The following is a 12,919-nucleotide window of genomic DNA, read 5'->3' as shown; positions in this document are numbered from 1 at the left end:
AAATCTGTCACCAGTTATTTGCTGGGAGCCTTCCCCTCCCAGAGTTACCATCCGACTCTTGTCCTGGAAAGTCAGAGGTTTGTTGGCTGTGAACAGGCAGCATGTTCAAGTTTTTTGGCCCGAGGTGGTGTATTAGTGTCTGCACAACTAATCTAATTAGCAGTGTGAAACAGCGGCAGCTGGATGTGGTAGATCCGTAGGGTCTCTACGCTTCGAAATCATATGGCAGTTCCCTTTGCTAGATAACTCTGCTCACAACTGACAGCTACGCTAGGCTTGCCTTAGCCTACACAAGCCTACCATCTGGTTTCTGCCGTTGGCTGTGACTGTCTGGAACAAAAATATTGGGTGTAACATGCACATGCACATGCATATAGTAAGGTCTCATCAACATGACATCTACCAGTAGTATCTAGGCTCTAAGATCAAGTCACATGCAATGAACAATTTATTAAAAATAGCCTAAAAATAGTTTTGTGGGGGTTGAAGAGATTACAAGTTAGGAGACATTAATTAACACCAGAGCTTTTTCCAAGACACTTAATTAAATAAAAATAAAACATTGTTTTAAATACTTCAAGTGAATGTAGGCAATACAACATTATAATGTACAGTATGAAAAATTGAGATTTAAGATTTGCTAAAGATTACATTTACAGTGTTGCGCATAGGGATTAAAAAGAAAGCTTTTTTTTGTTAAAGTATGACAGAATTATTGCAGTTAATTTATTTTGGCAACTAATTGAATGTTTAACATTCATTGTTTAATTTGTAACTTAATAGTGTTTTTAAATATTGAGAAAGATGACAGCAAAGGTATAGGGTAATATATTTGATCAAAAGTAACAGTTAAGACATTTATAATGTTACAAAATATTGCTATTACTGTTTTTTTTTTTTTTTACTTCGTATTCATCAAATAATCCAAAAAATATATATAAAAAAATAGGAATGGTTTCCAGAAAAATATTAAGCAGTGCAACTGGTTTCAACATAGATAAGAAATGTTTCTTTAGCAGCAAATCAGCATATTGGAATGATTTCTGAAGAATCATGTGACACTGAAGACTGGAGTAATGGTGCTGAAAATTCAGCTTTGCCATTAGAGGAATAAATTCTGTTTTAAAATATATTTAAACAGAAAACAGTTATTTTAAATTGAAATAATATTTCACAATATTACAGTTTTCAATGTGTTTTGGTCAAATAAATGCAGCCTTATAAATATGTAAACAACCTTAACAACCCCAAACTTTTGAATGGTAGTGTATATAAACGTTATTTGTAAAAACAGTTATCTGGATATAGTGACGAGATACACTGTGTCTTTCAACATAGGTGTCTGGGGATTTATTTATTTTTTTGTACGGCCTGTCCTCATTTTCCACTAAGGTCCTGTCTTTATGGATGAGTACTCAGTCTGTCAGTGCAATCCTTTCAGTAATACCACAATTTTTCTCATTTGAAAGTGCTTTTCATTCATTTTCTCCCTTTTCTAAATTGTGACCATTTCGCTGAAATGATGACAGTGATCTGCTGGCACGCATACAAAGGGGGACACTGATGTTTGAGAGGCTAGTTTGAGAGGAATCATTCTGTTATAGCTAAGAGAAAATAAAGTCCATACAAAACTGTGTTGGCAAATGAGTATGTTGAATATTTCAAGTCAAATTGAATGTTAAAAGTTCTTGTTGAATGTTAAATCTTTTGTCATTTGGTATGGTACCTGAAAAGTGAGAACTTCTTTGTACATTGAACCTGATGCTTATCTGAATGTAAACCTATTAGTTAGAATGTATTGCGATCACATATGCAGATGTGTTAGCCTGTTGGTGTGCTTGTCAGGTGCTGTAAACTGAGAAAGACAGATGTTGCATTAGTTTCAGCTAGAGCCAAGACTTCTGATGAGGAAAACTGCTCTTAGCTGGATGCTAATAGTTTTGGCATTTCAGTGTCCCAAGAGGAAATCTCATTTGTACATTAATGGGTGTTCATCTCCCTAAAGGTTAACTCTGCCTTATATCTAATGTAGCTAGGATCAACTTGTTCATTCATTTCTGTACATTTGAATAGACACAGCTGCAAATCACTTAACCAGCATCTGTCAAACATAATTTTGTGACCATGCAGATGTCCTGGTCCCTCGAGTTGGCTGGCAATGAAATTAGCCACATGTTCAGAGTCACTATACTGTCTGCAACGATAAAGTTGTATCCTCTATCTCATTTGTCTGGGACAAGTTTGGATGTGTCTGTCATTCACAGGCAGAACTAATTCAGCTCGATCAAGCTCATTCCACTCATTCATAATTTCAGCAGTTTGTAAATTGTTCTTAGAAAAGGCTTTTGATTCTTCCAAACCAAGAAAGGGAAAAGAAAAGAGAAAACTACTTTAAGTCTTTAAGTTTTAGGATTTATTGTGTTGTCGACTTTTGTAGAAAATGATGTGGAGATCATGACAAACAGCACCTTACGAATCCTATGAAGACTGATCTAAAATAAGATTCTAACACAGGTGACTGATAATAAATATTCAATAATTAAATAATGAACTCTAGACCAAAAAGTAAAACCATAAAAAATGTTACGTGAAATAGTATGTGTTATCTGAAATAAAATTAAAAAAATTCAGCTAGTCACCAAGGTCACATTTCTCTTTTTAATTTAGTTTAAAGGCCCCCTAATTAAAATGTAAGTTTTTTAGCTTTTAGTATGAATATGTTAGCCTTAAGGTTATGAATAATCTGGTGTGTTTTAAAGGAGCTGTATGTAAGAAATGTATTTCAATTAATCATAAAATGGCCCTGATATGTCACTAGACATTAAGAAATCATGTTCATTTCAAATACTTATATCACTGACAACAGTAGTCCGGCCAGGATATTGTCATTTAAAAAGTGAAGTTGCAGCCCTCAACTGATGTTGATGTTGTCATCTTGTGTTTTGGCCTGAAGCGCCACCCTCCACCTATCTACCAATCACGAAGTCAGTAGTGTTTCGGCATCCGGGTTGCCAGCTCTGCTCTAGTTACCACAGCTGCAGCTACAAACGTTCGTGCTGGATCCTGCAGCCTATCTGGCAACCTCGAGTCAGGGGGGAGGGGGAGGGGATACACCGCTCTACAGTAATTTGAAAGTGATTGCAGTACCAGTTTTGGCCACAATCTTACATACGGCTCCTTTAAAACAATGACAAAATTTGCATTCAAAACTTACAGTCTCTCACTTCCGCTAAAATGGATCACGGATTTTTATGACATCACCGTAGACTTCACCATCTCATCACATCTTCTGTCCAATCAAATGCTCTCTAGAATCTAAAGCGTCCCGCCCTATATGCTATTAATACCAGCTGGCCAAAGCGACCGTTGACACGTCACAGAGCAATATGGGTTGGAGATGTGTGTTCGGTTGCTCAAAAGTTTTATTCCGTTTTCCAACTGTACGTTGGTTAAGAATGAAATGGCTAGAATTTATTCACACCTCTACTATTGAATCCAACATATCAATAGCGCTCGGATTCACTTCCATGGTGCTGTCAGTACAACTTGCAGACAGTCTGTAAGGTCAACTAAATGCAATTGGCTATTTGAAAAGGGGGAGGAGCCATTCAATATGTCCCGCCTTAGGTTCCTGTTTCAGTGGAAATTACATCAACGCATCACACAAAGCTGCGCGTTCCAAGGCACTTCAGTGGGCCTTTAACTTTATGTATTAAAACTATAACTAAAATTCAAATTATTAAAAAATATATGAAGATATTTAATTTCACAGCAAAATTACTAAAACTAATATCGCCTAATAAAATTCTGGGAACAAAAAAAAACACTGACATGACTTACAAAAACAAACATTTACAGTCTTTAGTGGATCTATTGAATAATCATCACAGCTCAAAATATAAATGATACATATTGATGTTGCAGTGTAATATTGATGTGTGTTTTACTCATGTTTTGTCACAATTGTTCCAACCAGTCTTTAGAATTCACACAGAACAGAATAATATTAACTGAACTTAATGTACATTTTTAATAATTTAATTTAAAAAAGCAATTTAATTAATCCTAATGCAATAAAATAAACCTATAAATACAACAGTCTGAACCTCAAATGATTATTTTACTTGTGTACATGTTGTTTTGATATTGAATGTTTTGTAAAATATATTTTAACCACAATTTACATTCAAATAATAGTGAGATAACATTGATTTAGCAGCTTGTTCATGTAAAGTATTGTGTGTAGCACTTTGAAACATTATCACCATTTATCAGAATCAAAAGTCCTACTCCGGCTTATTTCATCTGTTCCAATAGAAAATCATTTGAAATGCTACACTTTCACTTCTATTGATCAGATAATAAACAGTTAATAGTCCTCTTTGATGGCGTCCTGCGGTCAGATCAGTTAATGATTTCAATTCCTTTGTCAATTTCCTGTTTTATCTCTAGGTTAAAAAAGCACAAACGCAGCACGTCTTCCATGAAGACGAGCAAAATCAAAGAGAGCTGATTTATTTCAAAATTCTTCACACCCACGTTCACAACTCCTGAGTGTGATTGAGCTAACAGGCTTTTAATTAATTATGATTAATTAGTATTTATGAGAGGCTAATATAATTGCTGCAGCGTTTAGATGAAAGAACCAAACATCTGTATTGCAAAGTTAAACATTGTTGAAAAGCATTAAGAATCCTCTATTAAAAGTGTCTGTTTATAAAGCTAATAAGTAATTCAGAATTTATTCTGCGTAATTCTAAACTAGCAAATGTTCAAATATTATTTGTTGGTTTAATTGCTTTTCCTCATCAAATAGGTACGTTTCATCAGTTATCCTTCCCTCGCAGCGTTGCCAGATCCTCCATTTATCCTTCATTGCTGCTAAAAAGTGAGCAGTAGTGAACACTTTGTTTGCCTGCAATGATTTGACTGACTTTTTTTGGTTTAGGTTGCGGTTGTATTTTCGCTGACAGCAGTCCTTTCATTCACACATCGTTCGGTCGATTCATTCGCTCTTTCTTTTTATATATATATATATATTTTTTTTACTGAATGTATTTCTGCATGATTATATGGGAATTAGCTGTACAATAACTGGCGTTTCCAGTGTGTCCTCTACAGTGAAATCCTTCCATCACCTGAGCTTCCTCAGAGGTACACGGCTGGTTAAGTCAGTGATAGATGTGCGAATCCGCAGCTGAGATCCTCCTCAGCCTGTCGCTGCATTTTACTGTGTCTTATTATCGCTCGCTCATTGTCAATGAATATTCATATTGCTCCTTGCCAACAATGAACCATTAGTTCTGGTTACTGGGAGATGATGGCACACTAAATAGCTCCGAACCCATTTGGAGAGACTGTCCCGCACGTCAGGGCCGGGCTTTTCAGAGCAGGCAGATATCCAGCCACACGCTGATTACTGCATTCAAAGCCTCATTTTCCAGCTTACATAAACAGCGTGTGTCCCGCTTGCCATGACAGTGAGACTGTGATTATTTCTTTCTGCTCCAGCTTTCTGCCAAACTAGTCCTCTTTCTATATGTTTCTGTCTTACACACACACACACACACACACACACACACACACACAACGTTTTGGTTGTTGTCACATCCCCACAATAAGTTAAATTGTTTATTTGTAAATTCTGGATTACATTTAATACATTACATTACAAATAAATGTACACTAGCATTCGAAAATTTGAGGTCTGCAAGAACGCTTAAAAGAAGCTCACCGTGTCCATGTTGATTTAAACAGAAATATAGTAAAAGTAAAAACTGTAATATATTGAAATATTATTAGAATTTAAAGGGATAGTTTAAACAAAAAGAAACATTTTGTCATGACTTAATCACCCTTAAGTTGTTCCAAAACTGTATGAGTTTCTTTCTTATGTTGAACACAAAAGAAGATATTTTGAAGAATGTTGGTAAGCAGACAGCTGACGGTAGCCATTGACTTCCATTGTAGAAAGACAAGAAAAAAAAGAAAAACAAACTGTGGCAGTCAATGGCTACCATGTAAACTATCTCTTTAAACAGTTTATTCTAATATACTGAATTGGTGCTCAAGAAATATTTATTGGTATTATCAATGTTGAAAACAGTTGTGATGCTTAATGTTTCTGTAGAAACCATTTTTTTGTGGATTCTTTGATGAATAGAAAGTTCATAACACCATTTTTTTGACATAGAAACATTATATTATAAATGTCCTTACCATTACTTTTGTGTTTTTTTACATTCTTGCTGAATAAAAGTATTTTTAAAATTATATTATAAAATTAAAATTAATCGTGTGTGTGTGTGTGTGTGTGTGTGTGTGTGTGTGTGTGTGTGTGTGTGTGTGTGTGTGTGTGTGTGTGTGTGTGTAAATTGTGGATAAAATGGTGGAATGTGATCTAACTGAATTTAAACAGAAACAAAAAACAAAAACACTACTATTCAGATTCATTTGTTTATTTATTTTTCATTAAAAAAAAAATATATAATATACATGAATTAACTGAAGCAACACTGCATAAGACTGAAGACTTCATAAATTGTATCTTAAAAATGATTGTATTTTGTCAAATGTTTTCAATTATTAACTTGTTTATTAACTTGTTTATACTTAAAATTTCCCAGCACAGTAACACAAAACACACTTGTGTTAAAGACACATTCTTAAAAATAAAAAAAATAGAAAAAGTGTTCATATCTTATGCAATGCTGGTGTATCAAAATGTATCAAGTTTCAAGGTTTTTATTTTTTAGGCATTTTAAATGGAAAACCAGACAAAAATACTGCTTTACTCTACTCTTTACTCAAAACTACTGCACAACTCTTGCTCATCTGTTATTTGTTTGTTTGTTTGAAAGCAGTACGATTTAATTTAAGAACCTGAACGACTTCCAGCACAAACTAACCTAATTTAAAGTAAAGTTTGGGTGTTTTACCACAGATTAAAATAGACCCCGTTTACATATTTACTGCTGTTTGGGTTTAATGACTGAATAAAGATATCCAGGAATTTTTATTATCTTATTTGTGAGAAAAGCGTTTTGTATAGCAAATTACGTTTTATTGGGTCTCTAAACAGTAATATGAGGCTGTTGAATTTTAATTGCTTGTTGCAGAATTGCCTGTGGACTGGCCACTCCACTTGTAACAAGGTCGTTTTGTGTGTGTAGAATAAACGGGAAGCGTTTCCCTGGCTTATGGTAGCTTCAGCTGGTTGGGGTTTGACTGTCAGATCACATTTAAACCTGTAGACTCTTCCCGAAGTGAGCCTAGAGGTGTCCTGCTCGCTCAGTCAAGAGAAACCAATTCACCTGCCTGAGATATCACTCCTGAGTAACCCAAGCACAGCCCCATTCACATGTAGCCATGGTCTGGAAGTTAGGTTATTATCCTGAGAGCCATGTGTTTATCTATTTGATATGTGACAGCCTTCTGTCAGATATCTGAGCAAAATTGCTGGGTTCTATTCAAATGGCTACATGAAAAGCCCAGCTTGCCGCCTTGTAACCGAACACCCGTATTAGAGGACCCACTTTGTGTGCGTGACTTCTGTTCTTTAGGCTGGTGAAGAGTGGTGGGATACAGACGAAAATGATCTGCATTCGCATTTATCTTGTGCAAGCTCACCTCAAACCAACTTACTGGAGATGTTGCCACACAATCTCCGATGTAATAACCCCTAGCGAGGCTATACCGTGCTTGAAAACAGCAGGATCCGCTCTCAAGTGAGGTGAAAAGCAGTGTGGGAAGGCAGGCTCTGGGTGTAATGGCTCTAATCTTCAACACAAATCAGTCTTTGTTGTGCCTCTCTGTGCATCCACTACAAAGAGAAAGACACAAACAGCGGCTATCAAGTTGACGATGCCTCATGACATTCTCACTTTTGGCTTGCATGCGTTTCTCATTTTGTAAACCCTGAACCTCAAACAATATGTCGCCACAAAAATGGCAATATCCGAATTCCTTGTCCTTGTGGTGACATTTTTTGGTCCCCATTACAACATCTACACCGGACGCGAGTGGCGCGATGCGACATGACAATAGAACCCATTAAGTTAGCGATGTAGCGCCTATGGAATTACCTCAAAATGATAGGTGCACCAACCTTATTTTGTGTGTGTGTGTGTGTGTGTGTGTGTGTGTGTGTGTGTGTGTGTGTGTGTGTGTGTGTGTGTGTGTGTGTGTGTGTGTGTGTGTGTGTGTGTGTGTGTGTGTGTGTGTGTGTGTGTGTGTGTGTTTATTTTGTTTTGTTTTGTTGCAATTTTTTTGGAAGTGTCAGTGTATAAAACAAAATGGCTAATTTGTTACCCAAGTGACTAACTAAAAGCTGGAGCTAGTTGGGGCTCGAGCACCGATGGTGTGAGGACCCTATTGGAATTTCTCCATTTAGTAGTTATTTTTATCCATAGAATCCCATCAGATTTCTGCATAAAAAAATAAAATAAAAAATAAACTGGATCATGTTGCTAATGGCTGTTAATTTTTTCAGTTCAATACAATTTTAATAAATGAATTGAATATTCATTCTTTTAAAAAAATGTTTATTAACATAAAGGCTGTGTTGGGAGCAAAGCCTGTTTGATCTGAGTGCAAAACTCCTGACGAGTTTTAGAGATCATGCCTATTTTAAGTTTTCAAAGAGCAATACGTTTAATCTTTGACCGTCTTTAAAAGTAAGAAAATATTTACAGAGTGTGTAGATAAAGGCTTTTGCTGTCTGTCAGATCTTTAGCGTAAGAGGTGCGATATTCTGGCATATTTTTAAAAAATAAAATTCAATCCCAGAGCCATCTGGCCCAAGGGCCTTCCCAGTAGGAAAGCCTATGATTGCAACAGGTATCTCTTGAATAGTCATTTCAGATTTCAGTGCTTCCTGATCAGCTTTACTTATATTTGAAAGGGGAAGCTGATTGAAGGAAGACATTTCTGCAGGCTGAGTATAGAGCTTGGATTCAAACAGTCTTAAACAGTCAATGATATCCTTGGGATTTAGTGTTTTGCCTGCCTATTTCTTAATTTTATGACTTAATCTGCTGGCATCTTTTTTTTCCCCCACAGCTCAAAGTGTTTTTTTCCTAACTTAATTAGAATATATCTTATTTTATTCATATTTGAGTGTCATTTTTTCACTTACCCAGGGCTGCTTTATCCTTGTATTTTTCTTTACCTACAGGGATACAGCGGCTCACAGCATCCTATGTGACTTTACACTAATTAAGCAAAGGGTAAACAATAACAACAATAAACATGAAACACAAAGCTAGTTCTTCCTGACTTGTTTCTCCAAATGAAGCACAGACTTTTTCATTCGTTTCCTATGGCCGGTCAATTTTGACTGCGAAGTGCGAACAGCTGAAGTGTGATTTTTTTTGTATGACCACTTAGACTCATCAAATGATTTTTTTTTTTGTCAGATTTAAACAAACAAACAAACAAACAAACAAACAAATAATTTCTATAAAAAATTAAGGCGAGACACTACAGGTGAATAGGGTAAAAAAATTTAACTAGCAGATATCACCATGAAACTTTCCCAGTTGATTAACTACATTAAGATGAGAAAAAAAATTATTACAAGTTTTCTGTAATTTAATGTTTAAATATGCAAATTAGACAATATCTAATTAAATATGCGCTATTTTGCATATATTTTAAAAAACGAAATCTGAGTATTGGATAAAGCCAGGTTAAAAATTATTTTTTCATTGTGTTCACATATTAGATGGGAAAAAAATTACAGAGGGATTTATGGATATCTACTTCTGTTATCCTGTAAATCAGAATATATGTCAATAGCCTTAAAAAAAAAGATTTTCACCATGTTTTTTGGAATAAAATGTTATATAAATCAGGCTAGGAATAATATATTTACAAATACCTCTGTAAATGTCTTCATAATATAACTAGGTACAAGACTGGAAAGTTTGGTGTATATAGGTGCTACTGAAGTGGAGATTTCGGACTTGGAGTATGAGAGAAAAGTCATTTTGAGAAAACGTGTTTTATAGATTTATCATCAGCCAATGAGATTGCGCATTCAGCCCTTTTACTTTTTACGATTGGTTGCTAATAAAAAGGAAATGAGCATATTTGGATCCGACAGCATTGTACAGGAGAGAGAGAGCTTTCCAGCGGTGCGTGCGACAGGAAGAAGACAGCGATCGCGGAGCAGCATGTTGATTAAGAACGCCAACTTTTGTTGAATTTATGAGAAATCTACAGACGCGAACAGACAAAATGTAATAAAATAAAGACCTAAATGTGTATTTCGGACTTTTTTTCACCACAAGTCTGAAAGAAGACATGTTATTGAAGACAAATATCCAAAAATCTCGATGTTTTTGCCTGCCGTGTCTCGCCTTAAAATGGTCAAAAATTACCGGAAAACTTTCAATCATTACACATTGAATAAAATCATCAGCCAATTGTCATCCAGCCATCAAATGATCAGTGATATTTGGAAGCTTCTATTGTTTGTGCTAAACGGTTTCTGTGACCTTCAAACATCCAGGATGCTGTGTGTTTTACAATCATCCGTGTTAGACAGAAAACGTGACTTTAATAGACATTTTCAAGTATCTACTGTACTTCTATTTCAGATGTGTATTATGACAGTTAAGCCTACCTATTTTGACAACCTTGTATGGGTGTATGTTTTAATTTTTATTCTTCATGTTTTTTGTCTCCTTTTTTTTTAAACCTAGAGAGCATGTTTTCTCTCTGAGGCCTTTTTCCCTCCTGAGTCTTCATTAAGAGAGACCTTGGATCCAGCCTTCAAACTCCATGAGAATATTGCCAAGGTAAGATTATCCTCCTCCTTTTTCTACAAAAGTGCATTAGTGATTATTTCGTTTGTTGTTGGCTGGCTGGTTTATCAGGTACTGCAGTGGTGAATGCCTATAACTGTCATTAGGATTTTGTTTTGAGTGGAAGTCTTTCTTGCTTTAACTTTCAAGTGCTAATTGCACAGCTACACAAATCATAACTCAAGAGACAAATGCAGTGAGGAAGCAAAACAAATAACTTCAAAAGTCATATTTTCTGGTTATTGGCAGCTTGTTTATGCTAAATCTATTTTTGCATATTTCAAGTGTATGCGATAAACAAACCTTTTTCTTAGTCTCTGCTTTAATTCCTTTAAGATGGGATGGGGGGAGGGGGGGTGGGGGATGGGGGATGGGGGATGGGGGATAGGGGGGGGGCACAGCTTTCAAACATGGCAAACCAGCAATGCAGGTTTGAGAGGTTGCGCCCCCCTACAAATCTCACGAGAATCACGACTTGCTTTACGGCACGACGTCACATACATCAACAACATATGAAGCAGCCTCTATGGAAGACACTAGCACGCATTTCAGACGTGAATCATGGCAGAGTCGACGAAGAAAACGAAGAAAGTGCGGTCGGAAGAGTGCAGAGACGGCTCTGCGTGAGTGGTACTTACGACAGTAACGTTAAATACAAGTACTCCACAGCGACTCTAGGGGTCGCTGTTTGAGAAAAACGGAAACTGCATAGTGTGCCTTTAAAATAATGTAAAGAAAGATGTCACTTATCGATAGTAAAATGTGACTCTATAGAAAAATGTGCCTCAAAAGAAAATGGGATTTTATTTATTTTGGTGTTTGCAATGTTACTCTCAAAAGCCACTTCTTAAAGGGTTAGTTCACTCAAAAATGAAAATTCTGTCAGTAATTACTCACCCTCATGTTGTTCCAACCGCGTAAGACCTTCGTTCATCTTCTGAACATAAATTAAGATATTTTTGATGAAATCTGAGAGCTGGATCACTATTCCATAGGCTGCTAGGTGACTGAAACTTGCTGGCCCAGAAAAGTTATTAAAGAGATCGTTAATATAGTCCAAGTGACTACAGTGGCTCAATCTTAAGTATATCAAGCGACGAGAATACTTTTTGTGCGCAAAAACAAACAAAAATAACGACTTTATTCCACTATTCATTTCCTTCTCTCTGGGCCTCGTAGTGTTTTTGCGCTGCGCGTCTGTGTTGCACGTCAACACGCATCACACACATGACCAGCGTCGGCCAATTGTGAGCCTATGTGGTGACGTGTAACACAGACGCGCTGCGCAAAAACACTACGTGAACCAACTAGAGGCCCAAAGAGAAGGAAATGAATAGTGGAATAAAGTCGTTATTTTTGTTTGTTTTTGCGCACAAAAAGTATTTTCGTCGCTTGATATACTTAAGATTGAGCCACTGTAGTCACTTGGACTCTATTAACGATCTCTTTAATAACTTTTCTGGGCCAGCAAGTTTCGGTCACCTAGCAGCCTATGGAGGAGTGATCCAGCACTCAGATTTCATCAAAAATATCTTAATTTGTGTTCCGAAGATGAACGAAGGTCTTACGCGGTTGGAACAACATGAGGGTGAGTAATTACTGACAGAATTTTCATTTTTGGGTGAACTAACCCTTTAAACTACCACTAATCCTTGAAAGTACTTAGTCAACATGACTTCCGATTTGCTAACTGTTACTTGGGATGAATTTAGGTGTAAATTTGTTTTTGTTTTTTGGAAATTGATTGGATCATACATAAAAAAGAATTAAGATTTTAGAATTAATCCAGACTGAATACTATTTGGCTAATGGTTAATGTTATCCAGTAACTCATGCTGTCTAAGCAACTAAGTAATTTGTTGCACAGAAAGAGGAAGTGAAGATAATGAAGTCAGCCTTTTTTATGTACTGATCAATCATTTACATTAAGATGAGGAATGTGTATGAAGAAAGTAAATTTCCATTTTGGAAAAGTGTATTTTGATTTCATGTTCCAATCCACAGACATTGATTGCATGGCTTCTGACAGCCTGTTCCCCACCCCGGCAGTCTGTAGAGGAAAAGCATGCATGCTTAGATTCAACAACAAACCCTGTGAAAATGATATGAAA

General features: G+C 36.1%; 1 protein-coding gene across 1 annotated transcript in view; it reads left to right on the top strand.

Annotated features, from left to right (window-relative positions):
* The window catches only part of naaladl2 (N-acetylated alpha-linked acidic dipeptidase like 2), a 296,732-nt gene that overhangs the window by 221,196 nt on the left and 62,617 nt on the right, over nt 1–12,919 (top strand). Inside the window, exon 11 of the mRNA XM_084100591.1 lies at nt 10,707–10,802. Within this exon, the coding sequence (XP_083956717.1) occupies nt 10,707–10,802 (96 nt within the window). The remainder of the gene's footprint in view (nt 1–10,706; nt 10,803–12,919) is intronic.

Source organism: Abramis brama (genome assembly GCF_963993115.1).
Source record: "Abramis brama genome assembly, chromosome: 23".
Taxonomy (NCBI): Eukaryota; Metazoa; Chordata; class Actinopteri; order Cypriniformes; family Leuciscidae; genus Abramis; species Abramis brama.
This window is presented reverse-complemented; position numbering and strand designations above follow the sequence as displayed.